The sequence below is a fragment of the Penicilliopsis zonata genome (genome assembly GCF_001890105.1).
Source record: "Penicilliopsis zonata CBS 506.65 unplaced genomic scaffold ASPZOscaffold_2, whole genome shotgun sequence".
NCBI lineage: Eukaryota > Fungi > Ascomycota > Eurotiomycetes > Eurotiales > Aspergillaceae > Penicilliopsis > Penicilliopsis zonata.
Genome location: NW_019208912.1, coordinates 103,228 through 122,995, shown reverse-complemented (window position 1 = coordinate 122,995; position 19,768 = coordinate 103,228). Strand labels below are relative to the sequence as shown.

The 19,768-nt window shown below is 50.3% G+C and overlaps 7 protein-coding genes across 7 annotated transcripts; 2 read left to right on the top strand and 5 right to left on the bottom strand.

Moving 5' to 3' along the window:
* Positions 1-25: 25 nt before the first annotated feature.
* On the bottom strand, positions 26-2,381 carry ASPZODRAFT_88761 (hypothetical protein). The gene is made up of 4 exons (XM_022730331.1): positions 2,060-2,381; positions 1,861-1,991; positions 987-1,788; positions 26-920 (listed from the first exon to the last, which is right to left on the bottom strand). Exons 1-4 carry the CDS (start codon positions 2,183-2,185, stop codon positions 186-188), a joined length of 1,794 nt encoding a protein of 597 aa, XP_022584058.1. The 5' UTR covers positions 2,186-2,381; the 3' UTR covers positions 26-185.
* A 324-nt stretch (positions 2,382-2,705) lies between these two features.
* On the bottom strand, positions 2,706-4,131 carry ASPZODRAFT_128034 (hypothetical protein). Its single transcript, XM_022721905.1, has 5 exons — positions 4,033-4,131; positions 3,758-3,805; positions 3,366-3,621; positions 3,029-3,206; positions 2,706-2,947 (listed from the first exon to the last, which is right to left on the bottom strand). Exons 1-5 carry the CDS (start codon positions 4,076-4,078, stop codon positions 2,897-2,899), a joined length of 579 nt encoding a protein of 192 aa, XP_022584057.1. The 5' UTR covers positions 4,079-4,131; the 3' UTR covers positions 2,706-2,896.
* Positions 4,132-4,542: 411 nt separating this feature from the next.
* Positions 4,543-5,825, bottom strand: ASPZODRAFT_109016 (hypothetical protein). The gene is made up of 3 exons (XM_022720973.1): positions 5,570-5,825; positions 5,040-5,478; positions 4,543-4,974 (listed from the first exon to the last, which is right to left on the bottom strand). Exons 1-3 carry the CDS (start codon positions 5,642-5,644, stop codon positions 4,649-4,651), a joined length of 840 nt encoding a protein of 279 aa, XP_022584056.1. The 5' UTR covers positions 5,645-5,825; the 3' UTR covers positions 4,543-4,648.
* A 748-nt stretch (positions 5,826-6,573) lies between these two features.
* On the bottom strand, positions 6,574-8,967 carry ASPZODRAFT_59243 (hypothetical protein; the record flags this gene model as incomplete). The annotated part of the gene is made up of 2 exons (XM_022728831.1): positions 6,574-7,499; positions 7,557-8,967. 2 exons carry the CDS (start codon positions 8,965-8,967, stop codon positions 6,574-6,576), a joined length of 2,337 nt encoding a protein of 778 aa, XP_022584055.1.
* Positions 8,968-11,250: 2,283 nt separating this feature from the next.
* ASPZODRAFT_12675 (hypothetical protein) lies at positions 11,251-15,337 on the top strand (the record flags this gene model as incomplete). The annotated part of the gene is made up of 4 exons (XM_022721566.1): positions 11,251-11,541; positions 11,709-13,332; positions 13,383-13,496; positions 13,566-15,337. The coding sequence occupies 4 exons, from the start codon at positions 11,251-11,253 to the stop codon at positions 15,335-15,337; spliced, it is 3,801 nt and encodes a 1,266-aa protein (XP_022584054.1).
* Positions 15,338-15,867: 530 nt separating this feature from the next.
* On the top strand, positions 15,868-17,605 carry ASPZODRAFT_12674 (hypothetical protein; the record flags this gene model as incomplete). Its single annotated transcript, XM_022721563.1, has 4 exons — positions 15,868-15,940; positions 16,023-16,144; positions 16,205-16,358; positions 16,440-17,605. 4 exons carry the CDS (start codon positions 15,868-15,870, stop codon positions 17,603-17,605), a joined length of 1,515 nt encoding a protein of 504 aa, XP_022584053.1.
* A 587-nt stretch (positions 17,606-18,192) lies between these two features.
* On the bottom strand, positions 18,193-19,109 carry ASPZODRAFT_138930 (hypothetical protein; the record flags this gene model as incomplete). Its single annotated transcript, XM_022724507.1, has 5 exons — positions 18,193-18,265; positions 18,322-18,748; positions 18,812-18,828; positions 18,917-18,956; positions 19,061-19,109. The coding sequence occupies 5 exons, from the start codon at positions 19,107-19,109 to the stop codon at positions 18,193-18,195; spliced, it is 606 nt and encodes a 201-aa protein (XP_022584052.1).
* Positions 19,110-19,768: the final 659 nt, after the last annotated feature.

Genomic DNA, 19,768 nt, shown 5'->3' with positions numbered 1-19,768 from the left:
TTATACCTATCTATGTTGGTGTCCTGAGATTATAGGTTTATGGATGGGTGATCTATTGCGTAGATCCTACTCCCGTCATATGACTACATGATATACCAGCCTGAGAATCTCTACTCGAGTCTTAGGATTATCTGTTCATGTCTCCATGACTTTGTATATAAGCGTTGCTCAAGATAAAACAATCCTCAGATCTTTCCAATACTCCCTGAATCCGCGCTCGCTCGCCGTCGTCGCCGAAGACTTTCGTTCGCCGCTCGCCGCTGTCCCGCCATATTAGCCAGAGGCGATTGCGGCTGCTGGTCGCTTGGCCGGCGCCGCCGTACCATCTGGTACCCCTTGTCCAGCTCGATTTCCACCGCACAGCGCACCTTAAGAGCCTCGACCGCCGGCCAGACCCCTCGCTCGCCCTTGAGAATCCAGTTGGAGAGGCTTTCCCGCGTCGGGTTCTGGAAGAGCTTGGCAAAGTCCTTTAGTGCAAGATCCGGGATCAGCGTCAGGTTAGGCCCCGGGATGGTCTCCTCGATGAGGATTTTGGCGAGAGTGCTAGGCAGCAGACCCAAGTAGTCCAGTTGTTTCAGGCGGTGGCGGATTTCAATCATCACCAAGCGCATCAGGGACCGCGAGAGGTTCCAGTGGTCGACTTGTCGCCGGTCAAGGAGGTTGAGTTCCGACTGGAGAAACGGGATCAGGTATGGCCGGGCCTGGGATACAATGAAATGGTTGACGTTGAAGAGCTCAGCGATACGTGAAAGTGGCGATTCTCCTTCTTTGTAATGGATATGTCTCCAGGACTTGAACGTAGCCTCCTGAGAGTGCGGCCAGGGAACGATCGAGCCTGTCTCGTCTTTGCAATAGATCGTCACAGGAGAATACAGCGATGAAGATGACCCGTTGGATGCTAGAGCCGCTGACCATATCAACTGTAGTGAATTGGGTCAGAGAGATAGCAGGATATGCGGAGGGGGTTCTCTCACTGCTCGACTTACCACATTCGGGGCTGTCAGATAGTTTAGCAGGCTGGGCGATCCGTTCTTGCTCAATGTGGCCACGGTGATATTCAGGACGCGTTTCGACCGTGCATAGGCCTCCTCAAACGTGAGGTCTCCAACATTGGCTCGGACACATTCCTCCAGCACTTCCACGTCAAAGAAGTACCCCTTCTGGACGTACCGACTCATACGTCTATATAAAGTCGCGAACCACCCATCTTCTGCGTTGTGGCTTTCCGCGGCGATCCTGGTTCTACGTCTTTTTTCAAAGGCAGTCAGATCGATTCCATCGCCGTTCAGGAACGTCAGTAATTCATTTTCAGTGTGAACTCCGACGAGGGCAGCTATCAGAGCTCCCGTAGCGGTCCCCGTGATAATCCGCGGTAGGAGACCTTGGAGGTGCAGCGCTTTCACCACACCCAGGTGGCACAAGCCAAAGATGGATCCCCCTTGCAAGAGCAGAGTCGAGCGCCCAAAGGCCTGGCGGGTGTCATGCAGCAGCTCCAGCTTTGCCTGGGAGGTAAACCCACCCTCGTAGCTAGGGACTGTCTGCAGCGAGGAAACATGTTGGATCGAGAGGGCCACCTGTGTTATGTAGTCGTCGATAAGTAGCTTTGTACCCGCGTAAGCGTGAACAAACAGCTTGAGCGAGGTGATGTTACCCAAATTACGAACCAACCCAGATCGAAGAAGATTGGCTAGAGTCAGAATATCCTCATCTTCTCTGGCACTCATCAAAGACTCCAGTCTTCCTAAGATGAGACGATAGTCATAGTGCCGACTAACAGGGTTTTGCCGCCTGATGTCGTTATCATCAGCTTCTTGCCCAAGGTCGAAGGGATACAGCCAATAAAGAGCGCGGGGGGTATACCATAGATCAGTGCTCAGCAGCTCGTCGAGTTGGAACGCAGCCTCCTCCCAATCTTCAAACGACAAAGCTGTCGCCAAACAATGTAAAAGAGTTGCTTTCGGGGACTTAGATCTCCACCACGACAGGAGTTTCTGTATAAAGACAACCTTTATGAACCAACTCCCGGCGACGGATAGCTCGAGAGAGACATAGTACTCACATATTTCCAGAACAGCGCTACATCAACTGCCATGCCGATAGTCGCAATTAGAGCAACGCAAATCCGATTCCAAGGATTCATTTTCTCCTTGGCAAGGTGTGTCGGTGAAGCAGGTGTGTCGGGCATGGCGGGAGACGCCCTTTCACGTGCAAAATTATGGGTTTGGGGTTCTCGACAAACGTCATTCTCCAGGAACAAGGAGGAATAGATCCTAGACGTTCATGGACTCTTCGGTTCGGTTTCGACTGTTTATCATCGGCCAATGGAAATGCACTTATTCAGTTCTCAAGGTTTAAATGGGTAGATTAATCTAAGAATCATGATGGATGCCGGGTTTGGAAGAGTGGGAAGTTGCCTCCCGCACCTGCTAAATATATATATATAGAAGTACCGATAATGATCCATATACTTTTCCACCACCAAAAAAAGGCTTATTGGTCGTTCCATACTATATCGGAAGAAATAGAACAAGAGGCTATATCCCCAAATATGGTATAGAAGACGGCATTTTAGTATATGCTGAATTTCAGATCCCTATGCCCAGCATATCTATAACTAGCATTTACAGTGGCGACTCTTGTAAGAGAGAAATTGCAATCGGATTGTCCATCTAGCGAACAGTATGATTCACATTACACAACCCATTCCCCGACTGAGAAAAAGTACAAGCCATATTTCCGTGGACACGTAACAGTCTTAAAAAGACGGGCTTTTTTGTGAAGATCCATGGTATTTTTTTTAATTCGCTCTGCTTTCCCTATGCAAATAGGCGAGAAGGAAAAAAACTCCCCAACATTTCGTGGACTACCCTCCAAGCGGACAGACGCCGTCAACCATTTACTCCTCAATAATGTTACCGCGCTCCGAAACGTAAAGACCGTCAAGGAACTAAGGAGAATGTTAGCGACGATATAATGTCTTGCACCTCTGATGGGTGTGTGTGATGGGGGAAAATAAGAAAAGGCCTACCTTTCGGATATCCTTGTTGCGGACTCTGCAGATCTGCTGGATGTCGGCAGCACTCTGGGAGACGTTCTCGAGGGAGTTGCCAGAGAGCTGGAGCTCGTCCTTGACGTTGGGGGAGGTGATGATCTCAACACCGGGCTGGGCGGTCACGCGGCGGACGTACTTCTCGCCCAAGAAGTTTCTGTGTAAAACCAAAACCCATCAGCAAAACGTGCTTCTTTTTAAGAATCTCCCATTTCGTCGGACGAAGGAGGTATTCCATTCGCGACCCCGCTCCTCTTTTATTTTTATTTTTCCTCCTTCCTCCGCACGGGATCCAAAGCAATTGTGTTCGGCATACCTGATCTCAATCTCAAACAGGCCAGTCTCTTTGTTCTTCTCAATGTTGACGTTGATGGGAAAGTGAGCGTAGACGTAGCGCATCTTGTACTTGAAGCCACGGGTAACACCGATGATCAGGTTGTTGATGATGGTGCGGACGGTGCGGAGGGTAGCGATACCCTTGCGAGCACCATGGTGCAGCTCAATCGAGATGACATCCTTGCTGGGGCGGCCGAAGGTCACGGCGAGGTGAGAAAGGTCCTTGACAAGCTTGCCTGAACGGGTACAAAACAATACATGTTAGCCCAGCTGCTTACCCGCGGAGGGGGGGGGGTTCTGAAAAAAACTTTGCCCGCCGCATTCGCATTGCGATGCAAAGCCTGACAAGGAGATTGCGTTGTATATTCGTACCTCGGGGTCCCTCAACGGTCACGATCCGCGAGCGAATGTGAATCTTCACTAAAAGACGACAAAAAAAGTCCGCATTAGCCTATAATCTGTCGGTGATGATCAAGCCGCCTCCATCAAATATCCAGTGTTGACGCGGATCAATTGTATAGTCGTCCATTCTTTTTCTCCCAAGCTCTTCCTCCCCATGGATGGGCGCGACTGGTTGCACAACCCTGAAAACATCCATCTTGCCAAACACCATCAAAAGAATTCAGGGGGAAAAGTCGCAAGCTCACCATTCTCAGGGATGGGCAGCGTTTCCTCGGAGTGAATGTACCGCATCTTGGCTGCGTGAGGTGTGGTGTGTCCGAGGGGGAGATTGTCGTGGTCGTCGTGCGGTCGGTCGTCGAAAAGATCGAAATTACTCCCGGCTGGGCTTGGGCTTTGGTGGAGCGAAATTCGAGGCGGGTTGTGCGTCGCTTAATTGACTATTAAGGTTTAGCGCGTTTCCGACCTAGGGTTGTCTCGGTACGGTAATACGGTAACATGATACATAGTACGGAGACATAGTACACAGTTAACTAGTCCCTCTCTACTTACCTAACCATATAAGTATAGTTACAGAACTCCCTGCAGGTAACTATCTAAATGACCAGCTTTTTAATACTCTGGTGGGACATGATACTGACTTTCTTTGTTCGGGGACTTCTATATACGAGTAAGAGACCAGCTATAGTGCAGAGTAACCTACATCAGTTTCGCCTTGATATCACAGCACCTTCTGAGAAACATTCCTGTTTTGATTAGATTAAACTTGAAGTAATATGTGCAACTTCCCACTATAACTACCTAAAAATGATTTACATAGAATGGGCTTTGTAAAAGGTGCAAGGAATGTAGCCCACGGGAGTCCTAGTCTTGTTTTGATTCTGGCTCTGGGTCTTTGCGCTTCACTTCCGCTATCCAATTCCCTCCAAGTGATTTGAACGTTGATGCTAGCTTGTCGCTCTGATCAAGAGCAACCATGTCATCTCCGCCCCCGATACTCGTCCCGCTGACCAGGACGTTGGGCACCGTACGACGACCAGTCATCTCGGCCAGAACGGCTTGGAGCTCCCGACCAAGAGGGTGTAGGTCTAATTCGACAACGTACGGTGCGGGAACGATTGAATACCTCTGGAGAAGTATATTCTTTGCCTTGGCGCTGTAGGGGCAGTAAGACTTTGAGAAGATGATCACTGGAAACTTGAAGTTAGTAACGGTTTCAAAAAAAAAAAGCATAGTAAAGGTAGAAAGGACATACCCGGCGATCGCTTGAAGATAGTATTCAGCTCGTCCTTAGCCTGGTGGTAAGCGTCGTTCTCTTGCTCTTTCTTTTCCTCTTTCTTGGCGTCATCTCCTGCTCCTTGCTCTTTGGTGACATCCTTTGACTCTGTATCCTTTTGTTTTGGAACCGTCATCTTCGTCCTCCCGGCAATCGATATCTCCTCCATCTCCTCACTCTGCTCGCTGGCCCCCTTGGAAGAAGAAGAGGGGGTGTTGACGGTGTTCTTCATGGCTTGAGCATTTGCTGCCACGGCCTCTTTATCGACAGGCTGTTGTACCTGCTGCGCCGGCTGCAGTTTCGGAAACACCGTTTTATCCCCTTTCTCTAGCGCCGAATGTTTCTCTGCTTCCTTGACTTTCATGGCTTCTACCGTAGAGCGGTAGAACTTCTGGTCTTGGATCCCGCTTGCATCGCTCTAGAAAAAACAATACCACCCCCCTGTTAGACACATGCTATGTAGTGACAATATTCAACGGTCACCCTAGAGGGAAGGATTCTTCTTTTACCGAGAAATATAAATACACAAATATCAATGTGCAAACAGCAGCCAGGAGGACTTTGATGCGCCGTGGCGAAGGCATGCTGAGTTGTAACTATCGGCGGCTCGCAACCCTTGTTATACTGGATTATTGACAGTTTGATAGATGATAGATATATAGGGGTATTATATATATGGTCAAAATTGAAATTAAAAGAGGTTCAATGTTCTTTTTCAGATATCAGAACCCAAATAATGTCTCGAAGTACGCGCCTTGTTCCGGCGAACGAGTTGGCGTTGCTTCGTGTTCGGAAGAGCCTCCGGGGGGGGGCGATAGCGAGCTTGAACTACGATAAGGATCCTGATATGGCAAATGTTTGACGGCGCAAACAGCTCCCTGTTCTTGTTCTCTTTCCCTTCTCTGCAAATGAACCGTAAGGGGGTGGTGGATGGTTTGGGGAGAGGAGTAACAGCAGCTAGAAGAAGCTATCTTTACAATGTATATTTGTTCCGAGCTGCCCTTGGTATCGAAGCTGACCACAACCCAGTGACATCACGGAAAAACTAAGTCAAGGTACCTAGTAGTAAGGTACCTTAGACAGCTGCACAGTCGATGGTTGATACTACCTAGTTAATAGTTGATAAAAACCTTACAGAGATGGGAGCCGAATGAAGAATATATATTATGGTTTATAGTTATTATCTATGCTAGTATACTATCTTTGGGTATTGGGGTGAAATCAGAAATTCGAAAAGAATGGATAAGTCGTCTCGTACCCATAAAAGTAATAGAACATCCATGGTTGGATGGCGAGAGCCGTTCAAAATAACAGGTAGTCCATACACCACCAGTCAAGCCGTGAGGATAAATAGGGAAATGAGGTTGAGACGAGGCACTGCAAGACTTGCTGCAGTGCAATTTGTCGCCGGGGGTATATCGCAATTATAGATTAGATATAGTAATGAATGTGATTGTTGAAGGGTTGCCTGGGTGTCTTTTTTTCCCGGTGGAACGGTGTACTGTGTAGTAGCCTATGAGGAAGCTTGTAGCGTGATACCGGATCGCGCTCCATGATTGACGGTCGTCGCTCTGCGCCTCCCCTGGACGACGGTGGTCCAATCCTCCCACTCTTTTGCGATCTCCGTCAGGACGCTGCCCATAACGGCTGCAGATGCCATCAAGCCGTGGCCCTCGCCCTCGAGCACCCGTACCTCACAACGCCGCATCATTTTGCCGAGCCAGCGGACATTGTCTACAGGGACGCGAGTGTCTCGGCTCCCGTGGTGAATGACAACCGCCCGGGTAATATCCACGTATCGGAAGCCGATCGGTTGACGACGCTCCAGGCAGATTAGTAGGTCAACGGCCGGGTTAGCGTTCGTGGTGGCAAGCTCCCAAATCTTGTGGGTCAGCCTGTTATCATAGTCGGTCTGGCGTTCACGATCCTGGGATACTGTCACACCCGCATCTTGTGTCTTATTCGGGGTTTTCGTGGAGTTCTTGTTGGAGATCATAAGAGTTTCCATGTTCTGTAGAGCTTTAAGATCGTCACCTTGTTGTTGTATCTTTGACGGGGTCGATTTGTTTGTAGCAGGGGTAGATGCATCCTTGCCAGCGCTCTTGCGCTTGCTTCGTCGAGGAGACTTGGGTAGGCTGGTGGTAATGCTGGCACTGGTGGCACTCATGAAACTTGAATTGGCAACCTTGAGCAGGGACGTGGGCAGAGCCCGAAGGATTCGCTGCGAGTAAGGTACAGCATTGTTGGGGACCGGTTCTTTCATCGAGCCAATGCTGGACAACTGAGATGGGGGAATCCACGGCGCCAGTAGGTGGATACGGCCACGGATGTGCTGTGGGATTCGCAGAGCCGTGGCTAACGCGTAGATAGCTCCTGCCGAATGTGCGAGAATAGAGAACTTGGTGACTTTGAGGTGATTGCAAACGATAGCAACGTCATCTGCATTACGTTAGTAAACCATGTTCATTGTCTTGATAGCTCGTGAATATCACTCACCTGGCCAGCTCAAGGGGTTTCCGGGCTCGTCCAGGTAAGGTCCACTCTCACCAACCCCGGGGCGATCCAGAGTAACCAGTCGTAATTTGAGGGTTCGCGCCAGTTCGTCGTAGAAGGCCATGAGATACCTGGTCAAGCCCATCCCAAGACAGCAGAGCACGACGTAGCCCTTCGGATCGCCGACTTCAGAGAACGCGATTGTACGGCCAGAAGTGGGATGGGTCACTCTTTGAGTGAGTCTGGGAGAATCAACATAGTCGAACACCGCCAGATCAATGGAGTCGGAACTCGATGGTCTTTCCTCTGTTGTTGAGGCATGGCCAGGAGACACCGGACCCGAAGGCGTTCGCCTGTGGCTTCTAGTGCTGAGGGGAGTCATAGGCGCCAATGACTCAACTGAACGGCGTGAATACACCTTGTCCATCAAGTCTTGTTTCTCCAACGATTTCCTCAGTGCCAGGGGCTGCATGTTCGGGGTCCTCGACGAAAGTGGCCCGGCTGACCGAGCGCTTGACCTCATCTTACCCGTCATTACATATGGAGAAGGTGCACTTTCTTCCAGATTCGACCTAGTGTCATCTGTGGTGACATGATGCAAGGGAACAGGGTTCGGATCTGTGAGGGCTCGCGACGGATGCGTTGGCCTTGCGGAAGCTCCTCTTGTCGACCTAACGGGACTCTTATCTCCTTGGAGTTCGGACTTGATCCTCTGCTGCTGATCCTTGACTTCCTGTATCCTTCTAGTCACCTGCTCCGCTTCCACGCCGGTCTCGAGTCTCAAATCTTTGCTCCCCCTGGACGAATATCGACTGTGACGGGCCGATACCCGTTTCTTGGAGCTCGAAGAGTAGCTATGCCGTAGAGAGGATTCTCGCGTCGGAATGACCCTCCCGCTTCCAATTCCTCCAGGAATCGACATATTCACGACCTCAGCAGTGGATGGGGATGAGTGGCCATTTTCCTTTGGCACCGTCGTGGGCACATCCTCCTGATGAGGCTCCATGGCGCTGCCTGCTGGTCGGCCTTCTTCTGCCAGATCGGCCATAGAGTGCATGGAACGCAAGCTGGCTCGACTGCGCGGAATGTTGTGTCTTAAGCTGTCGTTGTAGCTGCTCGTCTTGCGCAAACGCTCCGCTTTTCTATCCTTCTCACAGGAGAGCTCCCGGGAAGCCTTTCTCAGTATTCCTAGCTGGTCTCTCAAGCTCTTTCTGCCTCCGGAGCTCGACGATGCGATGCTAGCTGCGGTCGACGCACGAGGTCCGGGTTCCGCCGAAATCATGCCAAAGGAGGACGCTTCGTCCCCCAGCCCTACTTTCGAAGACGCGTATGAACCTCTTGACGTGGGTCGGACAGATGATGGATCCGCTTTAACGCTGGCCTTTGCTTTCCCAGGAGAAGACCCTCTGGCCATGCGAATTACAGGGGCAATTGCAGCATCATCCGGATGCAGAAAAGGCTGCCCTGCGGCTTCATCAAAAGTCTTGTCGTCTGCACCAAAGCTCAATCCCAAGCCATTGTTGGTCGAAACACCCGTATGGTCGGACGCGCGTCGGCGAAAGAAGTTCTTTCGAGAGTCGTCGGTCGGCGGAAAGCTGGGAGAGGAAGGAGTTGTATGCGAACCGATCTGAGGTACACTGTCAAAATGGGTCTGCAGCGGCTCCGAGATGGTCGATAGGGATGAGATTAGGGACGATATCACTTCAGGCGATGCAGGATCGACAGTGTAAGGGCTAGTCGAGTGCGAGTGCGAGTGCGAGTGCGATGGGAGCGATTTCCGGCGTCGCGAAAATAGGGAGGGTTGCGAGGCACTGGATGCTGCGGCATCATAACGGTAATCCATGGCAGCCATGACCAGGGGGGGATGGGTGGTTGGGAGGATGACCTGACCCTCCAGGGTCGAAGGAGAGGCTCGCACAATCAAAAAGGTAATATGCAGGCAGGCTTTATGAAAGCTTGCATGATCTGCCGCAAATAACAATGAGAAATGTGGATGCACGTTAGTCTAGAGTAGTGTGAATCCCGCAGAGCGAGCAGATCCAAGAACTCCTAGGAAGCCAAATGCCCCTTACGGACCAAAAGCCCTTGCAGAGACAAGAAAGGAGGGGCTTCAACTATAACGACGCGGGGGACAGAGGACGATTCGCAAGGAGACAAGAGATGATAGTCAGTAATGAGGGGAACCTTTCGGGAGTCGATCAGAGCGGGCAATGCTCTGCAGAGGGCTCATGGAAGAAATTAGGTATAGTTGATAATAATAAAATATTAGAAAGCAGTATAGTATAACCAATCAAGATATAATACAACGAAAGGAGTCAGATAAGACGGTAATTATTATTGACATGGGGGGGGTGTTTAAGGAAAGTTTCTCGCCAGTCGCGTGTGGTAGAAAGCACCAAGACAGGCACCTAATCCTTGAAAGGAGGGAAAAACCCAGCACTTGCGTCAATGCTCCCTCCCTCCCTCCCTCTCTTCCTCCCTTCGACAGCTATGGAGCAGTGAGGAGCATCGCAGATCGGAATTTCAGGGGAGGTCCATCGATGAAATCAGAACCACTTCGGTCATCCACTCGGCTATACCTCTGCTCAGTGTTCAATATTCGGTAGGTATTCAGCGTCGACTGTTCACTACTAACCAGTCAACTAGGTAACTACAGAGTACTACAGAGTACTGCTATTCAGCTTGAGTATGTCTTCTCCGAACCTCTTCTTGTTGGGTGCCCCAGTCCTCTGGTACCTCCATCAGGTGTGACAATCTGCGATTGGATACGGGATTTTAGCCCTGGGAGTGGTTCGGGTCCATCTCCACATGGACGGACCACTTGAACCAGCATTCAAATAACAAATAATGTGTCACGGAAGGTTCGTTTTTGGGCCCGAGTCCTTGTTCTGTACGTCAGCCAGGATGGGATGGACATGTCAAGTGTCAAGTTGCCAACAGCATTTGATCGATCGTACGAAGTCTCGGTTTCAGATGCGAGTCAGTGGCGGGGCGGCCTGCAGTCATCGTAGCATTGTTAGACATGTCGAAATAAATCGCTCTGCAATTGAGACATTGTGATTCAGTATGCTTGGATTGACGTAGGGTGGGAGTAGATCAGTAATAGTTAGCTGCTGTCCTCTAGACGTTTATTTTGATATTCAAGTGTCGTGTAGGCCTCCCACTCACACTCAGTCAAGAAACCAGGGGACTATTACGTAAAGTTCAAGGAGTTCATAGCTACCTGTCATTACCAGTTTTGCACTGCTTCCATTGGAGATTATTGTTCAATATATATTATTGTGGTGTTTGCGGTCGGTCCGATTCTGCTGATGGTACAGAGTACATGGTCGTACTCCACGTCAGTTTAATGACAGCACTCTCATTGTTAGGTATCTATTCAGCACCGGTGAAAACATGAGCAATGAAGAACAGCTACAGATCCAAGGTAGTCAATAATCATGGTCGAAAAGCAAGAGCTGCAAGACTGGTCCAAATCATGTGCTGAGAACTGTGACGCCGGCTTGGCGTCGGGCCAATAATCATGTTGCTCCGTAGACACCGCCGCCAGAAAACAACCCAAGGATACCCTCTGCAGCACAGCTCGTTATCTGGATCCTGACGGCTGTTTCTTTCGATATCAAGAGGCCAAATAATTGCCTCGCAAGATTCAGATATGCGGTGACCGAACGTGCAACGGAATCTACCACTGTCCGACATGGACGCTTACCCGGAAGACTATGTTGCCCACAACTTACCCCTCATCCTGCTTTCTGGTCTCGAAGCAGGATGTGAGGAGACCGCAGAGGCTGGCAATACCGACTATCCACTGCTAAATGAGAGAGGCTCTCAAATATACTCGGATTTCCCGTCCTTGAGCGGAACGATTGCGGAGGAGTTGCGGACCGTGCTTATGGAGGAGGATGCCTCGCAGGCTCCATGGAACTCGAGGAATGAAACACACAATGAATCATCAGGAATTAGGGTTCAGATAAAAAGCATTGGAAGGGTAAGATACCTTCACATCCAAGCATGCCGTTCATTAGGTCGCAATTACTGGTGGATGTGTCGGCGAGGGGGTTGCATACGGCCACTGACCCTTGGAGACCTTCCTAACCTGCATTTTCTTCGGCAATGACCTTGCTTGTGTAAATCAAATCATTGACAGTGAAACAGAGCTTCAAACTTCCTCCGCGAAAAGCTGATCCTCCCACCACGTCTCGACCAGCAAGTCCGACGACCGACTCGTACACTGGAACGCCCGCAGGAATACCATGGGTACTTCATTCTCCAATCTCTCCATTGACGCCGAAATCACCGACTTTCCCAGACGGGCTACTTACCCCATTATGGGTAACAAAGCACCAAAAGTTGGTCCCATCGGCCGTCGTCAACTTCTTCCCCTTTTCGCTCGACTCGAACATGAATTCACTGCGTGATAACCAGCTCAAGATTGAAATCAATGAACTGAGGAAACAATGGTTTTCATCCGGCTTCAAGACTCGCTTCCTGGTTGTGTTTGTGTCGGAAGATGGCCGTGAAGATCAACTCACGGATGTCGATGACCGAGTTGCGGGTATCAGGAGAGCAACGAACCTAGATCCCAGGTCCATCTTCTTCATCTCCCCAGGCATCACAACGGCGGAGTTGAGAATCTTTGCTTCCGCTTTAATTGGTTCTCTTCAACCTTGGATTGTCGAATACTATCGCGACCTGTCAAAACACGCAAGGCGCAAGCGGAACAGAAGCACCATCCCCCCTCCAACCGCTCCTCCAACAAGTGGGACTTCACAGACGTTGTCAGTCCAAGGGTGGAATATGCGCTATGAGTTCAAGCTTGGCATCTTCGCAGAATTTCGGCAAGAAATGGATGCTGCCTGTAGGAATTACGAGAGCGCATACGAAACCCTCTTCGGTCAGGAGGTCTTTGAGAATATTGCAGGCTGGAGCCCCCGGTTCAACGATGCGCGGCTTCTGGCAGATTCTCTCGCTATTCGGATTATCCGATGCCAGCTTTGGACCGGGCAAACCACAGCTGCGGTGCGGTCATGGGTCAGCCACAGATATCGCTCGCAGGGTGTAATCAATCGACGGGGCAAGGGAACAAAAAACTACGGATGGGAGGCGTGGGAAGCAAGATGGTCCATGGTCATGGCTCAACTCATACGACGTGCCGAGATTCCCTCCCTGTCTTCTTCTATCGTGAGTATCGGCCCTGGTCAATCCGCAACCTCCGGCCTCACATTTGCCCACCCTGAGAAGACCATTCCTTCCGGTGAGCCAATTTCCCCGTGGGAACACCTTCATCATGAGGGTTACTGGCTGTCTCGTTCGGCGAAGCACAGCAAGCTTCGACGAAATCTCGCGAGGCAGATTCCAGAAGAGGATCGTATTCCTCCCGGACAGTCCCCTGCGTCCCAGATTGCAAACAAGTTTTACATGTACGATACGTATCTGGCTCCAGAGACACATGTGGAGGCCCCTCTATCGGGACGTCAAGGATTCGATCACTCCAGTCTGATCATCGATACGCTGAATGCGTCCTTGAAAGAGTTCTCGATACGTAACCAGCGTCGGATGGTCGAAAGTCTAACCCTAGAGATCGCAGAGGAATATATAAAGATAGGCTCATGGTCGGAAGCATTCAAAATTCTTCAGCCAATGTGGTCAAGCCTTAGCTGGCGTAATGCTGGTTGGTGGAGGCTCATGGAAAGATTCGGGTGGGCGTTGAGAGAGTGTGCCTTCCAACTCAACTCAGCAGAAACAGTCCTCCGGGTTGACTGGGAACTTCTCAGCAATAGTGAGTTGATACTTGGGGTCAATCTGCTCGAGACTTGGCTGACTATATAGTTTTCAAACCTCGGCCTGACTGGACGTACGACATGCACAAAAGCCTCAAAAGTTTACCCTCGGAAAAACCTAAACCTTCTGTTGTTCTCAGGGCAGAGGATGTGGTGGGATGCCGTAAGTAGATCTGAACTGTACTCTCCTTGATTCATACATTTCTGACAACGCCCGATTTCTTTGATCTAGTCACGGCATCTTTGGTCTTTGAAAAAGCCGAGGGAAACGTCGGGGAACCTTTGCAGGTTCAACTCGTTGTCTCATCGAATGCCCATTCGTTATCAGGCCCAATATCACTTTCGGAGATTAAAATTGTCTTCGAGGGCTGTCTTCGGCCCGTGAAGCTTCAATCTGATCATAATGCCGAGCCTGATACCACGAGTGCCACGAGAATCGCATCCCTTCAGTTGCGCGAACAATCCTCTAGTGACTCGTCGTCTCTCCAATCACCTACAAGTGGGCTCATGCCCTTAGTTGGTCTCGCTGATTTGACGATCAGCCCCTCGCAAACAAAAGTGTTTGATCTGACCTGCATCCCCCGGGAATCTGGAGAAGCAAGGGTTGCCTCCATCACTCTGCTGATGGAAGAAGATGAATTTGACCTGGCTTATGCCATCACCACCCAAGAGCAATATAAACCGTCTTGGTGGCAGCAAACCAGCAAGGGTCCAGCCCGAAGACGGGTTGGAATGACCCGGGACCCCAGGAGGTGTAAAATCCTGCCAAAGCCCCCGAAGATTCGCATCACCACCCCGAATCTTCGAGGTAACTACTATACTAACGAGCAAGTGGCTCTGCGCATTATGATCCAAAATGAAGAAGAAGAGACGGTAGACGTTTCTGCCGAGATTCGGTTGTTTGGTCGTCCGGATTCTGCAGCGAAGATCCAATGGCCCGATGAACTTCCAGGTGGCGCAGAACCTAGTGATCCCGCCGACACTGCTGGTAGCTCCCCGACTGAAGGAGCTTCACACTTTCTCAAACGCTCTATTGGAGTCATGAATAGTTCCGCCACGCAGGAATTAGTGGTAATCCTCAGAGACACTAACGAAGCTTCCGATTTTGAACTCGAAGTCTCTGCCCTATACAACCTTGTATCCGATGCACAGACTCCAATTGTGAAGGTAGTCACTGTGGAGTTGACTTTCATTCGTCCCTTCGAGGCAAACTACGAATTCCTGCCTCGTATTCATCCAGAGCCCTGGCCGGACTTTTTCCATTTTAGCGACTACTTGATCGCGGATGAGGCCAGAGAAAAGCCTGACGGTTTACAGCAGCGATGGTGTCTCAACTCCAAGGTTGTATCGTTTGCCAAGGAGTCTTTAATAATTGAAAAAATTTCGCTGGTTCTTCTGAACCTGAGTGGTGGCGCTGTCAGCACGATCGGCTCTGAATCCATCGTCGGCCGGGAGCCGTCGTCGGAGCTTGCGCCGGAAGGGCTTCGGGACTCCAATTTTGATCTTGACATCCAAAAGCTCCGCCTGGCTGACCGGCGGCCTACTTCCCTGGATCTTGAATTAGACATCCAGTGGCGGCGCCCAGGTGACAGCAACAGCCCCGAATCACTAACGACGACTACCCTGGCCATCCCTCGATTCCTTGCACCCATGGGCGAACCACGGGTACTTGCATCTTCAAAACCCTCGCCATCTTTGTCCGGCCTCATCCATATCGACTACACAATTGAGAACCCATCCCTCCACTTCCTTACCTTTAACTTGACCATGGAAGCCAGCGAGCAGTTTGCGTTCAGCGGGCCCAAATCGACCGTTGTCAAGCTGGTACCGCTGAGCCGACACACAGTACGGTACAACCTGCTGGCATTCGGACGTGGCCTCTGGATCCAGCCTCAACTGGTGGTGGTTGACGCCTACTTCAACAAGACCCTCCGCGTCCTGCCCACGGAGGAGATGCGATCCGACAAGAAGGGCATTCTGGTCTGGGTAGATGCTGATGATTGATGTATTGTAAATGGATTGGAAAAAAAAGACCCGATCAAGATATGCAAAGCGATATATTTAGCAAGATAAACACCTTGGTTTCCTTTCAAGTCAGACTGTTAGTTACGGAGTAACTACAGTACAGTGAACTTCGGTATTATTATTTAACTACTGTAAGGCCATTGGGCTAGAGGGCTAGTCACGTGTCGAGCCCTTATCAATAATCACGCGTTGCGACCAGAACGCGGACCCCAAATAGGTTTAGTGGGCGCCGATCGCTGCCCGCAGCTACTCTCCATTCCGTCAGGCGGAGAGTGACAAGCGACCCAGACAAGCTGCGAGCAGACATTGACAGATTTGCCTAGATACTGCTGCGATTGAAGAGCATCCTGGCACTCGTGGGCGATGAAGCTATCTTGTTCTGCTATGTCGCAGTTGGAGATTACACTTTGAAGGAAAAAAAGAACCTCGGAACCAGCTCTTATTGAATCATCCTTCAGCCTTCAGTCTTCAGCCCTCTCAGTCTCACATTCACTTGCCCATTGACAACGATGGCGGCCCAAGCAGCTCTTATTACCGATACCATCATTGGTTTGAAACGGGCGTTACGAAGAGAAGATGATCGTAAGTAGTATCCTATCCGGCGTGAGTTCTTTGCCGCCTTTCCCCCCCGTCTCTGACGATCAATCTGCTGGGTTGGGAACAGACACTGGATCAGACGACTTCATCTCTCAACCGACGAACCGAGGCACTAAATTAAGGGCGAATGCGAAATACGTGCGGGAGGGCGCGCTTGGATATGTTCATTCGGAGGACCTCAGCAAGCAGGTGAGAAGGATTTTCCAAGCTGGTTGACGATCGAAAATGAGACTGACGTTGAGAAAAAAGAAAATCAACCATGCAGGCTACACGCGCTATATTCTTCAGCGAAACCCGCCTCGCTATGATTCCGAGGGTGATGAGCTCGATGAGGACGATGAGGACTCCGAAGCGGATGCTGCAGCGGCGGAGGAAAATCCATTCTCTGAGATAGCGCTGGAAAGTTCGTCAAGCTCTCTAATTCGCATCCCAGCTATAGAATTCTTTGGCTAACCTTGTACTTTTTGTTTCACTCTGCGTCTAGCTCTTCTTTGCCCGTTGAAACACCCTTCCGAACTGCCTACCCACCCCTCTATGTCGCAAGCGTATACCTCCAAAGCCCTTCAGACCATGACCCAGAACATCGAGGCCAAACTTCGCCAAGAACGGGCCCTGCTCTGGCGTGCTCGAAACCTTCATCGACGGTTTCTGGGCGACAGCGTATGGATGCCGTGTGGTAAGATTGAGACGCCGGAAGACAGGTGGATCTTCGAGCCCCGGATCATCCAGCCTGTATCAGGTTCGCCCATGAGTCGGTTCGAACATAGTGGCTCTGGCACACCGTATGCACAGGGTACGTCTACAACGAGGAAAGAATCTATGCAAGAGCACGAGCTATTAGCTGGCGCCCCGTGGGCCAAAAGCTCCGTTGGAGCAACTGAAGCCCACCTACAGTCAGCCGCCGGGAAGGATGTGGACATGGCGGATGCCTCAACTGCTGACGCAGAAGCAAGAAATGGTGAAACTATCGCCAGCAACAACAATTCGGCAATGGAGCCGAAACCCGAGGAAGTAGACGCCATGGTCACTGATCTCCCACAACATATGGACACACAAGCTCCGGTATCAGGTACACATGATAACAGGGCTGATCAGGACAGTCACAGCGAGTCCCATGAAGGAGATACAGAGATGCAGGAAAGAGATTTATTATCGCCCGAACCACCGCGGCGGATGACAACCCGGGCCCAGACCAATGCTACCAACATGCTGCAAGACAACGAGTCGGTAGATCACTCATCCCCGTCACCGTCAACCGCGACGGTCAGCACTCTTCCAACCCCACACCCGCTGTTTCTGGTCCCGAACCAGATCCGGCCGGATCCCAACTTCGGGCTGCCGCCCACCGAAGCGGAAGAAACCCGCCGCCTGCTATGGTCCTATATTCAAAAGCAGGAGGAGACGGTACGCGGCTTCGAAACCATGTTGGAGTCCCTGTTCCGCGCATGCCGGATGAAGGACGACGTTCTGGAGTGGTGCAAGGCTGAAGGACATGTCGGGGAACTCAGCGACGGGGAGGACTGGTATGACCGAGAGAAATGGGGTTTAGCAGAAGGCGAGGATCTCAAAAAGGGTGCAGACGAGGACGAGATTGAGGCTGTTGTCGACGAAGGCAGGACGACCGGAAAGAGAGGGAGAGGAAGGAAGTAAGGTGATGGCTTTTCTGATGATTCTCCTTTTCTTTCTTTACATGTGCAAAGTGTCCATAGCGTGGAGTTTGGTGGAATTTAACATCACCAGTCACTGTATTAAAATTACCTAGGGAATCTAAATTGTGAATAATCTAAAGTAAGAAGTGATTTAATAGATTTATCGGGGTAAATTAGATTTACACGAAAGAAATAAAAAGGAAAAAGATATTTAAACCCACCCAGTTTGACCCGAGCTGGAGAAGACTCTATCCATGTAAAGAGAATATTAGCCTCGTTCACCGAGAGAATCACCCGACCAAAGGTCCATTAGAAAGGAGTCTCCTGCCTATCCCCCCCATCCCCTGTATAGGCGTACGCTTTCTTCTATGTGTGAGGAAACGCCCGAAAGGCCCTTCTCCTCCGTATCGTTGAAGATGTGTTGTTCGCATGGTTGGTACACCGGCCAAGCGTCCGGTTGGCGGTCGAATTGTGGGCCGCCATCTTTATATACTTTGGTCACCTGCATGGACTGGGGGGATGTTGAAAGTCCTCTCCCGTTCGACAAAGAATGCATGTGATAGTGGCAAGAAAGTATATATATCCCGCTTAAGAGCTCTTGCCGCCCTTGGACTTGGCGCGCTCCCGCTCACGCTTTGCATAGATTTCTGCAGTAAACGGGCTGTTTATGTTAGTGACATGGCACTTCTATTGCCTCGGGGGAATGCAAATACTCACTCTTCCCATCGGAGGGCGAAAAAGTAAAGGATAAAGACCTCGGCAGTCAAGATCACTCCCGCAACCTTGCCCTTGTAGAGAGCAACACCCAGAAAGTTTAATGTACTTCCCCAATACATCGGAGACCCGGTGACATTGAAGGGGAAGCCGGTGACAGGAGAGTCCATCAAGATACCAAAGTAGTCACCCAGGTAGGTACCGGTCAGACCAAGAGCCCACATGCTGGAGAGCACGAGAACAGAGCCAACAGCGAACAAAAAGCCTCCCAGGAGAGGCTGGTGGATGGGAGCATAGTACGGCTGGTCTGCCAACGCCAACTGGTACACATGGTCACGGAGGATGCCCAGAGAGAAAATCACAAAGGCAAGGAAGTAGCATCCGTAGTATGGGCCGCCGAAGATACGGGTCAGATAGTGGCCACGGTATTCTTTGTTGCGTGGGATTCGTGGTTAGTTGGCGTACACAAACTGGACGACGGGGAGACACAAACCGGCACGGGCTACAATACTATAAAAGCAAAAGTAATGTCATTAAATCGAGTCGACAAATTATCTCTACTATAAATGTCTGAAGGAGGACTTTTTCAACAACTTACTTCCAGAAAATCGGGTTAAAAGCGATGGCGAGTGCAGACCCTACAAGTCGGTGGAAACAAATAAATCAGCAATCACATGCAAATCGGGCGGACAGCAAGTAACGTGTTGATCCAAAGGGTTGAAGAAGGAAATATGAGACTCACATTGAAGAGACTGCTGGGAGAGATCGAGAAAGTTCGAGAGAGTCGCCATGTTGACTTATTTGGACGCAGAACTCTCTGGGAAGGTGAGGGAAGAAGAAGAATCAGCTGGAAAGGTGTTGAGTTGATCCTGTCAAAGCAACATGACGTTGAGCTCCTCCGAGACTCCCCCGAGTCCACAACAAATTCCCCGGTCACGGGGTCTCCACACTTGAGTAAATAACCTCAGTGGAAATACGAAGAAGCAATTGGATTTTGCTTTCTAAAGCTCTATACCATTCTTCCGGGGGTTAGATGGCAAGATTTTGCTCTAAAAGGCGTACGATCCAAGTGATGTTGATACCAATTGTTTCTGGGTGGAGAAAGCATGCTAATAAAGACCAATGATAGCACCTAATTTGAGATATTCGAGACATCTGCTCGTTTAGAGATCTGATACCTGTATTATAACGATGGCAGGTAGTTCCCCTATGGAAGGAGGTGTAGCTATGGCTATATCACCTGCAATGACTCTCAACCGACATTCTATGGGTTGGTTACGCCTAGACGCCGCTTTCTGTCTGGCAAACAACAAAGGAAAGGCACAAAAGGTTGGCGCTATTTGTTGAAAGACAAAGCGTTATGCTCTTTTTTCAATCCTTCAGAGATAACATATGCTTGCTGGCTTGAAAGTCACGAAAATAAGCGCCTGAAGCTTCTCGGCCATCTGGT

Excerpts from the sequence above, each read along its gene's own strand:
- ASPZODRAFT_128034 (XM_022721905.1), bottom strand. The coding sequence starts at position 4,078 with ATGCGGTACATTCACTCCGAGGAAACGCTGCCCATCCCTGAGAATG. Across the intron at positions 3,806-4,032 it reads GCTGCCCATCCCTGAGAATG|TGAAGATTCACATTCGCTCG; the intron begins GTGAGCTTGCGA and ends GTCGTCTTTTAG. Across the intron at positions 3,207-3,365 it reads CTGTTTGAGATTGAGATCAG|AAACTTCTTGGGCGAGAAGT; the intron begins GTATGCCGAACA and ends GGTTTTACACAG.
- ASPZODRAFT_88761 (XM_022730331.1), bottom strand. The coding sequence starts at position 2,185 with ATGCCCGACACACCTGCTTCACCGACACACCTTGCCAAGGAGAAAATG. Across the intron at positions 1,789-1,860 it reads CTGCTGAGCACTGATCTATG|GCGGCAAAACCCTGTTAGTC; the intron begins GTATACCCCCCG and ends TAACGACATCAG. Across the intron at positions 921-986 it reads ATCTGACAGCCCCGAATGTG|TTGATATGGTCAGCGGCTCT; the intron begins GTAAGTCGAGCA and ends AATTCACTACAG.
- ASPZODRAFT_109016 (XM_022720973.1), bottom strand. The coding sequence starts at position 5,644 with ATGCCTTCGCCACGGCGCATCAAAGTCCTCCTGGCTGCTGTTTGCACA. Across the intron at positions 5,479-5,569 it reads TTGTGTATTTATATTTCTCG|AGCGATGCAAGCGGGATCCA; the intron begins GTAAAAGAAGAA and ends TGTTTTTTCTAG. Across the intron at positions 4,975-5,039 it reads TATCTTCAAGCGATCGCCGG|TGATCATCTTCTCAAAGTCT; the intron begins GTATGTCCTTTC and ends TCAAGTTTCCAG.